At 40.6% G+C, this 16062-nt stretch overlaps 1 protein-coding gene across 5 annotated transcripts; it reads right to left on the bottom strand.

Annotated features, from left to right (window-relative positions):
- Positions 1-230: 230 nt before the first annotated feature.
- Positions 231-16062, bottom strand: LOC138973435 (uncharacterized). 5 transcript variants are annotated; one of them, XM_070346151.1, is made up of 9 exons: positions 15683-16060; positions 12823-12963; positions 10282-10358; positions 9168-9501; positions 7709-7849; positions 6746-6826; positions 6266-6373; positions 5268-5348; positions 231-3399 (listed from the first exon to the last, which is right to left on the bottom strand). In XM_070346151.1, exons 1-7 carry the CDS (start codon positions 15738-15740, stop codon positions 6354-6356), a joined length of 852 nt encoding a protein of 283 aa, XP_070202252.1. In that variant the 5' UTR covers positions 15741-16060; the 3' UTR covers positions 231-3399; positions 5268-5348; positions 6266-6353. The 5 variants fall into 5 exon arrangements, with proteins under 5 accessions (XP_070202252.1, XP_070202253.1, XP_070202251.1 ...); XM_070346152.1 differs by lacking the exon at positions 6746-6826 and having other exon boundaries at positions 15683-16061; XM_070346150.1 differs by lacking the exons at positions 231-3399; positions 5268-5348; positions 6266-6373 and having other exon boundaries at positions 6380-6826; positions 15683-16062.

Here is a 16062-nt window from a genome sequence, read left to right as displayed (position 1 = left end):
TTGTTTAGCATAATTGCTTTTGTATACACATGCATTTTACAGTCTGTGTGTTCAGTTGTAGAAACAATTTCTCTTCTTGAGACAATAATAGCTTTTTGTTAACTTTCGGAGTAAGGATTTGAATGATTTTCCCTGTGGCGATTATGTCCATGCAATCTGCAATCCTGTGATCACACATCCACATACAAACACAATCAGTCAAATCATAACAATAAGCATGTTTTGCAAAATAACGTTTGGTAGTTTTTATTCCTTTTCAATGGCATGCAACAAAACGGTGACATTTGCTTTTTGCAGACATTTAAAAAGCAGTGAATTTATACTGTTATAGCTTACAACCAGGCTATAACAGTGATTGAATGTTGCCCCAGTTGACAAAGGAACAGGAAATAGAATGCATGTACAACTTCTCGTCTCAAACTAAAATAAAGAAGAAAAACAAATCTGAATATCTTGTTAAAGAGAACAGAGAAAAAAAGTGTATTTTGTACCTTCAAAACCTCTTAAACAGCGCTTACATTAGATTTAAGAATTCAGTGAACTTAACGTATAACAACGATTGAATAACTCTGCCCAACATGACAAAGAAAAAAAGACAGATTTATTTCTCTCAAACAAAACCTTCAAACCTGTTGAAAAATAGGCTATTGCCTCCACCATCATTGTTCTGACCGCGCATAATAAACTGAACTTTTGACCAATGTCCAACAAAATTCAAATTAAGCTAAATCAAACACACTCTAAATAAATAATTAAATATGAAACTGCTCATGATTAAAAATAATGAAAACACATAATGCACACCCGGTGTATAACATTGTTCTGAAAGGAACAATACACGGCTTTGACTTTCTTTAAACTTATAAGTGGGCCTAATGCGTTCATGATAATAATGCAATATAACACAGTAAGGTAGTCTCGAGTCATATGATTACATATTTGTAACATGGAAAATAAACCAATGTTAAAATACTGTGAGGCATGAGAATTGGCATATAGATATATATATATTTCTGATGTTTTATATATATATATATATATACAGATTATTTAAAACACTCCACTGAATAGTCCACACAATCAAAACAACTAGCAGCATCTTTAGTAAGGTCTATGCTTTTTCAATTGCAACAAATGAAAAATATACTTTTGTTTCTAACAGAAAGTAAGAAAACTGCCAATTTATCCTTTGTATTATAGCTTCCAACAAACGTATAGCGACGATTGAATAATTTTGCCCCAGGTGACAAAGAAACATACAATAAAACTATTTTCCAACTTCTTGTCTCTCAAACAAAATTGAAAAAGCAAATCTTCAAACATCCTGTTAAAATAGGCCATTTGCCTCCACCATCGTTGTTTTGACAGCACATGCTGAAGTGACCTTTTGACCGATGCCCATGAAATACCAAATTAAGCTGATCTAAAGAGCCAAAAGTAAATGTACCATAAATACACTTTATATACACTCAAAATCTTTCTTTATTCTTTATTTCTTTATTTGGTGTTTAACGTCGTTTTCAACCACGCAGGTTATATCGCGACGGGGAAAGGGGGGGAGAAGGGATAGAGCACTTAAAATCGAAATCAATCATTACATGTGAAACACCACTATCATTGTGTTGACATTGAAATGTCACACACGATGACCCAGTGTTTATTATACGTTATGATTGTTTTGACTTTCCTACTAGCGGACCGTATGGTAGTTTGTGGTCACGATAATAAATAATAATGATCACACGATGACCCAGTGTTTATGATACGTTATGATTGTTTTGACTTTCCTACTAGCGGACCTTATGGTAGTTTGTGGTCACGATAATAAATAATAATGATAATAAAGTTAAAACGGCTATGCCTACGATGCCTTCGGGCCTTGTTTTTGGCCGATTTGAGCGAAATTGCTGTTATATATTGCTCAGCCAACCTTAATTAGAGCAACCCTTACCCTTGTTATCCCAAAGAAGTACTGTACGCCCCCTGCGGGTTAGGGGGAAGAATTTACCCGATGCTCCCCAGCATGTCGTAAGAGGCGACTAACGGATTCTGTTTCTCTCTCAATAAAATGTCACACACGATGACAAAGTGCATATGACACTTTGATTGTTTTGACTTTCCTAATAGCGGACCTTATCTTTACTTTATTTGGTGTTTAACGTCGTTTTCAACCGTTCAACGTTATATCGCGACGGGGAAAGGGGGGGGGGGGGGGGGGATGATGGGATAGAGCCACTTGTTAATTGTTTCTTGTTCACAAAAGCACTACCAGAGCTGGACTCCAAGTTTAACATTGGCGAACGACAAGAAGAAGAAGACAAAAGCACTAATAAAAAAATTGCTCCAGGGGCTAGCAACGTAGTACAATATATGACCTTACTGGGAGAATGCAAGTTTCTAGTACAAAGGACTTAACATTTCTTACATACTGCTTGACTAAAATCTTTACAAACATTGACTATATTCTATACAAGAAACACTTAACAAGGGTAAAAGGAGAAACAGAATCCGTTAGTTGCCTCTTACGACATGCTGGGGAGCATCGGGTAAATTCTTCCCCCTAACCCGCAGGGGGGGGGGGGGGGGGTAGCGGACCTTATGGTAGTCTGTGTTCATGTTAATAAATAATGATAATACAGTTAAACAAGGGCAAAGCCACAAAGAATATGACTCACTTGCTTATATTTTGTTTTGTTTTGCTGATGTAATCACATGCATTTTATAAGTGTTCATAGGTTTCATAACCAAGACAAGTTTTTATCATGAAAGCTTCCATTATTTGAAAAGTTTTGAGTGTTCAATAGGTGGTCAGTTGTCAATACATATATAGCCTCGTTTTTGCTATGCAAATGAATTAAAAATAGCCAACTGCCTCCACCATCATTGTTTTGACCGCATATTAAACTGACCTTTGGATCAGTGCTAAGAAAGGTCACATCTAGCTTATTCAAAATGCCAAAAATGATTTGCATAAACACATACTAAATAAATCATTTAACATAAAACACAACCACCAGTGTGCTCATAGTCAAAATTAATAAAAACAAATAAAGATAAATGTGTAAATCATTGTCCAGTACAGCTCAAGACACAAACCTGCACTAGATATATATCCACTTAGTGGTAGTGATCAGCAACAACATTGGAAAGATGATCAGTAGCTGAAAAGCTGAACATTATTTAGTTTCGCTGATTTCTTTGCAAAGCAGTAATCCTGTTTCGTACATGTATAGTTCTTGACGTGTAGCCAGGTACGAATTATCAGAGTCTCTTCAGCCTGAAGGCACTTCTGGATATCCTCTTTTCTTGGCAGCACTTGCGTGGCGATATATTTTAACAAATGAGCCTCCACTGCCTTCACCTCCTCCTCCAACCACAGTCGACATGGCTGGCTTGAACCTTTGTGGACACAGATATCACAAGACCTATTACCGGAGATACAAAGGTTAAATATGTTATCGGATTAAAACTTTATAAGGAACAATCATGCCAACTCAATATGAGCGCCGGGTAGTCTGGTGGTCTAGGCCGACAACTCGTGATCTCAGTGTCTCTATTTCGAATCTTGATTGGGCATGGACATTTATTTTCCCGAGTCAACATTTGTTCTGATTCTTCTTCGTGGCACTAAAGCTAGTACACTAAAACTGTCACATTTTCACTGTCAATCTTAGTGCTGCTTACATTTTGGTTGTTCAATGTAAGTTAGATATAGTACCTCCTCTTTTTTCCAATTCCTGGGACTCCCGTCCCCGCCTCTAATACACGGAAGTGTATGTGGGCGTAATCCATCAATTACAAAAGATTTCAAATCTAAATTAAAACCGGAATTACAGACCCTGTACACATTCATTTTCAAAGCATGGGACAGAAGCCACGAATGGGCATGAAAAGTGGCAGGTCAGTTAGCCATTGCACTTGTTAACTGATCCACTTATTTATTCATTTTTAAATAATTATACAATTTACTGCTTAGTTTTGAATCAAGAAAACTGAGCGACAGCAGAAGGCCATTTTGATATGTTAAAGCACGTACGGATTTGAACTGCTCTTTGACAAAATGCCGCTCCTAGTTAGATTAACAGTTAACTCGTTATGAACACAGACCTGTTTACATCCTGCATTAAAACCAGTCATAAAAACACTCTCCAGAAGCTACCTTTTTTTTTTGTGGACCGGCTCGTTCATTTTATTTAAAGATTTTCTTTAAAGTTTTTCAATTCAAAGAACTGTGATCTTTGCTATATTGGAGAAAGATTAATGGAGATCACTTTTAGACTCAAAAAGACTTTCAAATTCCGGCAACAGCACAAGTCACTGACCGTAGCAAGAGATAATGTCGAAGCACAGACATACTGGTCAAATAAACTCGATGCGAAGCAGGCTCATGTTTTGCCAAACACAATTTGTTTGTTTCCATGTTCATTTGTGTACTGCATTTTGTAAATAAACTAATGCTGCGTCTAACCTCGGGACACGTTCGCTTGGTTCGCGGACGAACGACTGCAGTGACTCATGACTGACTAGCTTTGTTGTTGCACTGATCTCAATTCGATCACCAAAATGCAAGTGATTCGCTCTTCTTAGACTTCGCCAGACACTGCCACTTGACTTGATAGTTTTGCCGATATTCCTGTACAACTTGAGCTTTTTTGGTTGGCATTTTGTCCCCAGAGAGATCGGCCTTACGCTTACGACCCATGTCGATCGGACCGAATGCACAAAAACCACGCGTTGACCGACAAATACCTTGTTTTTGCACATGCGCAGACAAGGCTGTTCCGGTCGGCCTTGAGCTAAAAGGGTTTCCGGGAAATCAAAATCCCGGTGACTACTAGTACTACAATTTCGACTTTAAATTTTCACACACGGAAATGGTTCTCGTGACCGGAATTTCCGGTAGATTTCCGTAATACCGGAATTTAGACCCTAAATCCGTAATAATTCCGGGAGGGTAAACAGGTCTGTGAACATACTCTATGTTTCCTTCCAAGTGCTTTAGAGAAGGGTATTACCATACTCAAAAACACAATAACTATACGCTCCTAGTTAGATTAACAGTTAACACGTTATGAACAGGCTCTATTTTTCCTTCCAAGTGCTTCAGAGAAGGATATTACCTTACTCAAAAACACAATAACTATCTAGTTTACTGGTTTCGTTCTACTTTAAAGGAATAACTTTTGTGTGGATTGAGTCAGCTCCTTAAAGCTCAGTTCACAAAGAGAAAGAAGAGGTATAAATACAATGATTATGTTTCCACTCACTGTTGCGCGTTGCCTTTGATTTGAGCTTCTTTGGTTTGGAATGGCTCCACTGTTCAGGTAGGTACTCATTGTCAGTTGAACCTTGGGGAAAAAAAAAGATGATAGATTTTCTCAGCTGGCTTATCTTTATTTCAAATCATTTGATAGATTATGCAAAATAGCAAAAAAAGAACAACAGCTAAAAGACATATGCTTTTAAATATCAATTTCGTTGTCAAATAACTAAACACAAGAGTTTCCACTATGGAATGCGGCCATTCAACAACTAGGTAATGGGCGCTTAGTTAATCGTCCGTACATGACGCCAGCATTTCTTTCTTTCTTTATTTGGTGTTTAACGTCGTTTTCAACCACGAAGGTTATATCGCGACGAGGGAAAGGGGGAGATGAGATAGGGGAAAGGGTGGAGATGGGAGGGAGCCACTTGTTAAGTGTTTCTTGTTCACAAAAGCACTAATCAAAAAATTGCTCCAGGGGCTTGCAACGTAGTACAATATATGACCTTACTGGGAGAATGCAAGTTTCCAGTACAAAGGACTAAACATTTCTTACATACTGCTTGACTAAAATCTTTACAAACATTGACTATATTCTATACAAGAACCACTTAACAAGGGTTAAAGGAGAAACAGAATCCGTTAGTCGCCTCATACGACATGCGGGGTGCAGAGAAATAAGGATGTGGAAAAGAAGACTTTTGGTAAGTGAAATAAAGGTGATGGATCCAGTCAGGTAGAAATAAGACAACAAGAAAAGAATTGGAAAACTGCAGGGAATAGTAGGGAGAGTTTTCTTGGAAGGAAATATAGGTGAAAGGACTGGTAAGGCAGAAATAAGACAAAAGAAGAGAAGAAACAGAACCGTTAGTCGCCTCTTACGACATGCTGGGTAGCATCGGGTAAATTCTTTCTAGTCCCAACCAATATGGGACTCCCCCTAACCCGCGGGGGGGTGACGCCAGCATGTTTCTAAATTAATTTATATGCAATAAAGCTTACTTTCGTTAGATGACGCTGAAGGAGAAGTGATCTGTGTGAATACACTGCATCTTGTGTTCATCATTGCCACACCAACAGGAGAGAATGTCTAGGAGGAAGGGGGCTCGCCTGGGGACATAATAAAATTATAATTAATTATTTATTGTATTAATTATGTTATGTTCAAAATAAATAAACGTGTGTTCGGTGTTATGAGTGTACAGGAATGAACTATTCTTCAAAGGTACAAATACATTTCAGATGTAAGACAATCAAAATGCATCAACGAATGCAGTTCTACCCCTCATCCTTAACCCCCACCCACCCCCCAACATTGACGCCGTAAAAAAACACCTCCGACAAGCGTGTTGGACACAAACAACTCTGTGAGTTAAATTCAAGCTGTTCCCACTCGAACACAGGAACCCCCTGACCTTCATCCATCTCCAGTCGCGCCCCCATGGAAAATTGGTTGACTAAGGAGAAAGATATATACTGAACTGTTTGAGCATGCACTGCTGTCAGCAGCACACCGTTGAAACTTCCTTTGGATTTCTGGTGCTTCCTCATCATCAGCAGAATCTGACAAATACAAAAACATGAATAACCCTTGTGATATTACCTCATTTTTTGTTTGTTTGTTTGCTTAACGCCCAGCCGACCATGAAGGGCCATATCAGGGCGGTGCTGCTTTGACATATAACGTGCGCCACACACAAGACAGAAGTCGCAGCACAGGCTTCATGTCTCACCCAGTCACATTATTCTGACACCGGACCAACCAGTCCTAGCACTAACCCCAAATAATGCCAGACGCCAGGCGGAGCAGCCACTAGATTGCCAATTTTAAAGTCTTAGGTATGACCCGGCCGGGGTTCGAACCCACAACCTCCCGATCAAGGGGCGGACGCCTTACCACTAGGCCAACCGTGCCGGTCATATTACCTCATGCCAGGGTGACAAGTTTACACTAAATAAGTAAATGTATTCACTTTTACATGGAATGGCAGCTACAAATAAGAAATTAAATCTACTATGTTACTTTGTGGGAGTGAGGAGGGGGGGGGAGAGAGAAAGAAAAGTCATGTTTGCAACTACAAACTTAAGAGACTTTCAGACACTGAACAGCGACATCGCCATTCAAATATGTCCTGTCCCCACTCCAACACCATGTAGATGGGATGGATTCAGCCCATATTGTCCCTTACTGTCACCTACTGCAGTGGAGCGCTGCGGACTTAAATTAAGGGCCCCTCCTGTTTTTGAACACCAGGAGCTATCTAGTTTGCTGTTAGGTAGGCACCGGCTCATCTTTCCTGCTTCCTTACTTTCTTTTACTATCAACATTCTGTTCACAGTTGTTATTTCTGCCAAAGTGACCAATCGCATTTGTTTTTATCCGAAACTGGGAGTGCTTGCAGTACTGTAGTTGATAGCATGCGTACACAGAAGAAGAAGACTTACTGTCAGGTGCAGCTGTAGCAGGACAAGGTTGATGCATAGGCGGAGAGGGCTGGTTATGTGGCGGTGCCAAAGAGTCTTTTGTTGCGAACCTTCCTGATGCAGATCGTTCTGGAATAGGGCTGTGACCCTTTTCAACAAATTCTGTAAATAATAGTTACAATATGATAGAATAGATAAAATCCTAGATCGCAAGTACAAAAGTTTATGTAGTAAGTACCGTAGTATTAATGTTTGCTTTATTGTGTAATGCAAATTAATGTTAGCACAATATATCACATTGTAGTGTGCATTGAAGTATGAACGTTCTCAATTTAGATTTAAAACAAATACACTTAGTGTACACTACATTGGGGTGTGCACGTAAAAGATCCCACGATTGACAAAAGGGTCTTTCCTGGCAAAATTGTATAGGCATAGATAAAAATGTCCACCAAAATACCCGTGTGACTTGGAATAATAGGCCGTGAAAAGTAGGATATGCGCCGAAATGGCTGCGATCTGCTGGCCGATGTGAATGCGTGATGTATTGTGTAAAAAAATTCCATCTCACACGGCATAAATAAATCCCTGCGCCTTGAATAAAAATTGAAAAGAAAAAAAATCCCTGCGCTTAGAACTGTACCCACGGAATACGCGCGATATAAGCCTCATATTGATTGATTGAAATAAAATTGTATTGGTGGTTCAATGTCACTAGCCACAACAAAGGCGATACCAGAGAGAGGGAGACCGGGATTCAAACCTGTGACTATGAGAGTCAGAGGAACTATATGTAGTCCACGCTGTGTACCGAATGAGCCATCCCAGCCCCCCAATTTAGAAGAAGAAGAAGAGGCAGAAGAAGCAGAAGGAGAAGAAGATGAATTTAAGAATACAAAAAAAAGGTTATTACAATACTAGATTTAGAGATAGTCTAGCTGTGTTCATTTTGTGCAAAAAGAGCAAAGGAATTCATGTTTGTTTGTTTATTTGTTGCTTAACGTCCAGCCGACTACGCAGAGCCATATCAGGACGAGGAAGGGGGGGATGAAGGGGGCCACTTGTCAAGCGATTCCTGTTTACAAATGCACTAACCCATTACTTGTGTCCCAGCAGGCTTTAGTAAAACTAAATTAATACCTACTGGAAGATTACCAGTTTCCAGTATGTTAAAATAGGCTTAACCTATCTACTGCTGGACTTACATCAGAACACTAACAGATTAAACTATACATGAATCGCGAGACAAGCGGCAAGAGAAGAGATTTTTGGAAAAAATACAGGTGAATGAGCAAGAAGGCAGAAAAAAGAAAAGAATTCATGAAGAAAAAGAGAGCATGACAGGAAAGAGGAACCAAAAATCTACCTAACAGCAAACTAGAAAGCTCCTGCGGTTCCAAAAACAGGAGGGGCCTTTAATTTCATAACCGCAGTGCCCCACTGCGGGAAAAGGAATTCATGTTCAAAATGTCACACATACCTGCCTCCTCATCCGAGGTGATGGCTTCATCTTCAGCCACTTCCATCTCATCCAGGGTGCAGCGCTGGTGGTCTTGCAGCTTCCCCTTTTCAAGGGCAAGGAGTAATTTGCTGACTTTGGCCAACTGCATCATGTCTGATGGGAGGCGGTAGTACTCGCGGTGTCCCATAAACTGAGCAAGGGCATCCAGCTCGTTGTCCTTCAAACTGACTATCTGGGACAGAGTAGCAACCTGCTTTCGAAGTGAAGTAGATGTGATGAACTGTGGCTCTGCCAACTGCGCTGATGTCACAAACTTTCGAAGCGTGTCAGATCCCCGAATGTGCCCCTCCGACTGAAAGAATGAGCAAGAAAACACAAATTTGTTGGAGCCGCTGACACCAGCATCATCCCTTTTTTGCACAAGCAGTTCCACAGCTGCTTTCACCTGTGCAGTCATGAGAATTGGGACAATTCGGCCACGTTTTCCGATTATCTCAATCCTGGTCAGCTTGTTACATAGGATTTTTTCAAATGTGCTAAGTGATTTGAAGACATCTTTCACACAGTCACAGCACCGTCGGAGGATGCCATTTTGGATGCGTCGTAAGCGAGACTGAGCTTCGACAACATTATTATGCAGTCCGCCGATACCGACAAATAGCCTACCTGGAAGCTTTCGTGGGCACAGAAAATGAGCCAGAGGACTTCGCTGATACTGCCTGGCGCACTTCAGTTCCTGCCATCGTTCAGAATTGCCAAATCGAACAATCAAAAAGAGTACGACTGAGGAAGTAACTGGGACATTCTTCGCTGTTCCTTCCAACTGGCAACTCAACTGAACTTGTTAGCCTTTGTTGGTGATCTGTTTCGACCGTATATTTTTGTTCTTTTTTCATTATAAATGCCTTATTTTGTCTGAGAAAAAGAACCAGTTGCTGAAAAAGAATGCACAACTCTGATGCATGTTTTTCAGAGGCAAAAGAGCATAGACTGCAGATAGCAAACATATTTCATTGCCTTGGTCATCACAGGAAACTCACAAGTAATGCAGGTCAAACATTTAACAAATCAAATCGCAAAAACAAAATATCTTCAGACAGGGCAACAAATAATCTACTCTATAAAAACTCACCATTTGGGAGTCAACTGAGTGATGGCTGCTTATAGAGTCCTCTGTCACAAGCGCCTGTGGTTCGAAGCTGCAGTCAACTGTAGGAAAGACAGACAGAAAGCGCCTGTGGTTGCATGATGCTTGGGACTTAACCTGTTTTTGAGCTTCATATTTCCCCTTTACGTTGGTTTACAGTTAGAACAGTCTAGTTAACTGTTTTCATATTTGTGTATAATAAATTTGATATGGGAGATTTTACTTCATTCGTACTGAAGCTTGCGTAGAGTCCAGCTAGATCAGCTGTAAGTCCTATTTCATAGACTGGACTGGAGAAAGGCATTATGGTTTGTCTATACATGCGACTCAGTTGCAGTCGCCCTCTTGTTCCTGAATCAAGCTGAAGCCAAATACTGGTTGAACGTCCGTATATATATGTATCGTCTATCGTCAGACTACATCGTCTGTCTTCCGTCTATCGTCTGTCTTCCATCTACCGTCTGTCTTCCGTCTATTGTATGTCTTCCGTCTGTCTTCCATCTATTGTCTGTCTTCCGTCTATTGTCTGTCTTCCATCTATTGTCTGTCTTCTGTCTATTGTCTGTCTTCCGTCTATCTTCTATCTATCGTCTGTCTTCCATCTATCGTCTGTCTTCCGTCTATTGTCTGTCTTCCGTCTATTGTCTGTCTTCCATCTATCGTCTGTCTTCCGTCTATCGTCTGTCTTCCGTCTATTGTCTGTCTTCGATCTACCATCTGTCTTCCAACTATTGTCTGTCTTCCATCTATCTTCTGTCTATTGTCTGTCTTCCGTCTATTGTCTGTCTTCCGTCTATCATCAGACTACATCCCAAGAATTCAGCATTTTCTCTAGTGGGTCCTCTATTTTCTCTGTTAACTGTGGGTCAGTCCATTCATCAGATTGGGATCTGCATATATATGAGCGTTGCATAGGCAAAGGCAATATTGCCGATTCATTACAAAGCACTGGAAAGACCGTCTGCTAGACTGCAGCTACTAGTTTTGCAAGGTGTGTTGCAGGAATTGAATTTTTACCAGGGATGTATTTCATAGACGGCAAGAATTTAGTTTTTGTACAAACTATATCGTCTGTCGACCAGTAACAGAAGCAAACCTGACCAGGTATGTGCATGCAAGCACTTAATTCATCCACGGTGATGAAACAGGAAGCATGCTTTATTGTTGTAAATATATATATAGGATATTGAGCAGCTTCCGTTGACATATATGGCCTTATGACCGAAATAGGTCCATGTACATGTGAGACTATCAAATCATAACCCTGAATTCTCCAATGTGTATCAGAATAGCAATTTAACTACATATCTTAGTCATAACTAAACTGTGTTAACTGTAGTGTGATCACCCCTCCAGAAGTATTGCATAACAGTTAGTTAGTCAGGGGTTCCACTGGGTTTTTGCTTTTTGCGTTTGCATACACAACATGACTGAAAAAATGCGTATGAGCCGGGGAAAACGCGTACCATTACAAACTTAATTGGGGGAAAAAACGCGAAGGAGAAGTGTGTTTTTCTCACTACGATTGAGAAGACATGCAGTGTTGGCGTTAACCGGTAATTACCGGTATTTTACCGGTTGAAACGAAAAAATCCCGGAACAAAATTGGCTGCCGTTGATTTTTAGAACTACCGGTCTTTTTTCGCTGGCAAAACTATAAAACCAGTACTCTGAGCTGGATTCTAACTGGTTCCAATGACCAGCCTACCGTTTTTTTCTGGACTGTTTGCTTCATAAAAGTTTGCGTACCGGTTTGAAAAAAGTACTAGCGCCATCACTGGACATGATGATGATAGGTAACTAAAAGAAGTCCCTTCATCAGATTCTGTTCTTTCACTTTCCGACGACAGATCGGTCTGTTTGCGTTTTGCAGTGGCTCTGTACAGGTAATAGGCCTCTAAGCGAGGAACTGAACTATTTGCATGGCGCTAAATGGAAGATATTTCAGCCTGAAAAACAATCACTGTGGGTCAGTCCGATGTAATCAGAGTAGACCCGGACACCCCTGGCCTGTAAACTGAATCGGCAGTGCACCAAACTAATGGCATGTGTGATAAGGCAGACCATTGTTTTGCTGAACACAGCAGGATCAATTATTTATTCTGTGACTCATGACCCCCCCCCCCCCCCCCCCCCCAAAGAAATGTAATGCAATCTTCCTCTTCGGTAGAGCTGGTCATTCATAAGGCTATCGCCGGTGGCAGTGACCTAAGGAATAAAGATTCAATTCGGTAGAGCACTGGTACTATGGCCTCTGGCGATAAGTACACGAGTGTTAACAGTGATGAACAAGGCGGGTGGGGAGAATCAGAGGTGGGAGTTCAGGTGCTCTCTTCGTGGCTATTTAGTGTTTTGAGTGCAATTGTAATTTTGCGTGACAAAATGCAACATGTCGGTGAAAATGTGTACGGAGGCTGAAAACTGCGTATACTTTTGTGTGTGCAATAAGTGGAACCCCTGAGTTAGTTCCTTACTTTCTGGTTAAATCTTGCCATTCAACAAAATAAAAATGGGATTACATTGTACCTGGATGATTGCTGGTGTCATCTGGCAATGGTATGGCAGGTAGACTCTTAGCCAGTGCAGCCTGCACCATTCTTTGGCCGTATGAGAAATGTGGGAAGTACTCCCTTGTTTTAAATCTCTGGCCTCGGCCTCCTGGTTCCACTAGTGACATAATAGAACATTTTATTAGTAAATTTTCATTTGATTAATAATATCATCCTACATACGTGAGAGAGACACTCGTGAGATAATAATCGTTCAAATCACACGTGTGTATATCATGTAAATGAGGTCATGTCAAGCAAGTCTGGCAGGGACCTGTTTTTCCACTGCTTATGATGCCAAAGTCACCGAGACAAACGTCATTATAGAAGAAAAAAGATTGCGCTCGCTAATTACCTTCGATGAATTTTTAGAACTAACACGTCAAGCCACACTTTCAGAGTGACGTTTCTTTGCTTTGACGTAATAGATTGCACGAGGCTTTAGAAGAGATCGAGGTTCCAAAACAAGCGTCTTCAATTTAGCTGCCTCGACTGCAGGACATTTTCAGTAAAATACACGTAAGTACAGTATGTAGGATAAACAGAATACTACATGGCTTGCTGTTTTGTACCAGATTTACACTCGTTGCTTTTTAAAATAGTGAATAGCTCGCTTTCGCTCGCAGTTCAATATTTAAAAAAACAACTCATGAAAATCTGGTACGACACAGCAAGCCATACATAGTATTCTCTATTTATACTTCCCTAACTCACATAAAAGCATGTGTACATTTTTAATTGAGAAGCATTGTCATTCAGGTGTGTCTGATCCAAAGGAGTTGGACTTGGAGTATGATGAGAATGCATTATGTCTTACCACTGACGAGTCTCTGTCAGATGATGAATTGTATGATGCCGAAGAAGGCAGTGAGTTTTCTGACACTGTGACAGTGACATTGCGTCAAAGATGGTAGTGGTCGAGGCATGGGTTGAATGTCGAGGAGAGAAAAGAAAAAGAGAGCCTATACACTGTTCAATTAGCGGCTATGCTAATTATTTTGTCTGTAATGAACTTAAGTTGATGAGTTTGGGGGAGATACAAAGTACCCGAGCTACTGTAACCGGACTGCCTGGTCTCTGGGAAGAGACAGGGATAAACCATGCACGGAAAAAGTACATCATAGGTTTGAGGGGAAGCAGTAATGTCGTGGACAGGAGAAGAAAACAGAACAAAAAGAGGATGAAGAGAAAAAAAGAGGAACAAAAACGTGTGCGTGTGTATGGGTAAAGTAAAACACAAACAGTAGTTGGTTTTTTTTCAACAGACGGATTTCGTCCCCAGAACGGAAGAATGGCTCCAATACATGATAAGTCCAAAGTCAGTCCAGCTTCGCCCGGTCAAATAACTCTTCACGTCCTGAACACATTTCCCTATTGCTAAGCCTCAGTACCGTAAGGATTTGATGAAAATGACCAGAAAGTGGGTATCTGTGTGTGTCAGACATGACATTTATGGGTTTTATGTTATAAAACATGTATGTAAAGTATACACGTATAATACATGTATGTATTATCATTATGAGTAGTTAATTAATGAAGAAATCATACTGTCATTTTAATTTGTAACTAGTATGCATTAAATTGACAGAAGAAGACTCATCGTGTAAAAAGCAGAATTAATGATTCGCATGCCTGTTGGACCATGATTATGGGGGAGCCGAGTCTCCACTCACTCACGTGCAACAGGTGAAAAGCATGAACATATTTGACGATGCACAGAGCAGAGAGCGACGTGATCGAGTAACCGGACTTTACGGCCACGCCAGGAAGTCGCCGCGTCGGCTGGGTGATGGTGGAACAAAGAGATGAAACTTTCTTTCTTTATTTGGTGTTTAACGTCGTTTTCAACCACGAAGGTTATATCGCGACGGGGGAGATGAAACTAAACTACATTAAGCTTACAATTTCAATGTCAAGCGATTGTCTGCTTCGAGTCCCAGCACTTGTTCTGCCCCTAATTCGTCGATAATATCCCCAAATTTGTCTTTACTGACTGTATCAGCATCACCAGAGATGGTCCCAAAATCTCCGTGAAAAAAAAAATCAATACAAATCCATTGCAAACTACCAAAACGTTCACCAAACGAACGAACCGCGGAGCAGCTATGTGCTTGTTTACAAAGGAAGTGACCTAAATGTGGTTTTCAAGCACAGAGAGCGCTTCCGTCCTGTGAGGTCATTCCTAAGTATAGTAACAAAGTCGTGCGGTACAGGGCGTGAAGAGTTTTTAATTAAATAAATCGAATTAAAAAAAAAATATAGTCGCACCGTGACTGACTTATTCGGTCTCCCTAATTCAACAGCTACTAGGCCTAAGGCGAGATTGAAATTTGAACATTGGAGCTAGATCTCAACCCGCCTCAGGCTCCTACACATAAATTCAGCAAACAAGCACAGACTGACACAAACAAAACATAGTTATATAAATACTGATAAAATCAGTGCTATTCGATCGCTTGTACGCACAGCTAATCTCAGAATCTTTCGGAAGTTAAAAAACCAACATGCATCGTGCCTTCTCAGTATAAGAGTATTTAGATCTGTGCACCACTCACCATAATTTGTTTTAATGTATAAGACTCTTGCATAGTAACCTGTACCAACAACTTGATAAGCCATTGATAATTAATGACTGATCAAGTTCTTGTTAATGTCACTGTCACTGGATTGTGAGCTCTAAATTCCAAAAAACGAGGTTAGCCATTTTGGAATGTCAGAGCCATGTGGCAACAGACCTGAAAGATAAAGTTGAAGGCGCGTCACTATTTCAAAAACAACTCAGTCAACTGTCTTTTCGTCTAAAATGGACAACAAAGTACTATAAATATAATACACACCTGTGTCTGTGGTAATGTAGCGGCTGCGGCGTTCACCCCGCGTGTCGGCGTCAGCCATCGTGTCAAATCACGGTTTCACGCGGCAATCCGCTCTCTCTCGCTCTCTCTCTCAATGTTGTCGCCAGGGGAACCCAAAAAACTACAGTTCTTGTTTTGACCGCAAAACACTAGCCCAACACACTCGCCACACACTCAACCCTGACAAAATTATCATAGTTTGGACAGAACCAATAAAATCAAATCCTTGTGTCACATGGTATATCTTAGGGCGGGAAGCTCGAAAATCGAGGCATCCGTTGTTGTGACGTCAAAACAACGGGGTGCGTCAAAACAATTCGGCTCCATTTTCGGGCCAAAGTCAAAACGACGCGGTCTTAACA

Source organism: Littorina saxatilis, linkage group LG8, assembly GCF_037325665.1.
Source record: "Littorina saxatilis isolate snail1 linkage group LG8, US_GU_Lsax_2.0, whole genome shotgun sequence".
Classification (NCBI taxonomy): Eukaryota; Metazoa; Mollusca; class Gastropoda; order Littorinimorpha; family Littorinidae; genus Littorina; species Littorina saxatilis.
The sequence above is the reverse complement of the archived record's forward strand: the minus strand, read 5'-3'. Positions and strand labels throughout refer to the sequence as shown.

Bases quoted from the DNA above. Each gene is read 5' to 3' on its own strand.
- LOC138973435 (XM_070346150.1), bottom strand. From the start codon at position 15,740: ATGGCTGACGCCGACACGCGGGGTGAACGCCGCAGCCGCTACATTACC. The intron at 12,964-15,682 runs GTGTGTATTATA...TTATGTCACTAG, and splicing joins CTACATTACCACAGACACAG to TGGAACCAGGAGGCCGAGGC. The intron at 6,827-7,708 runs GTAAGTCTTCTT...TGTATTTGTCAG, and splicing joins TGCTACAGCTGCACCTGACA to ATTCTGCTGATGATGAGGAA.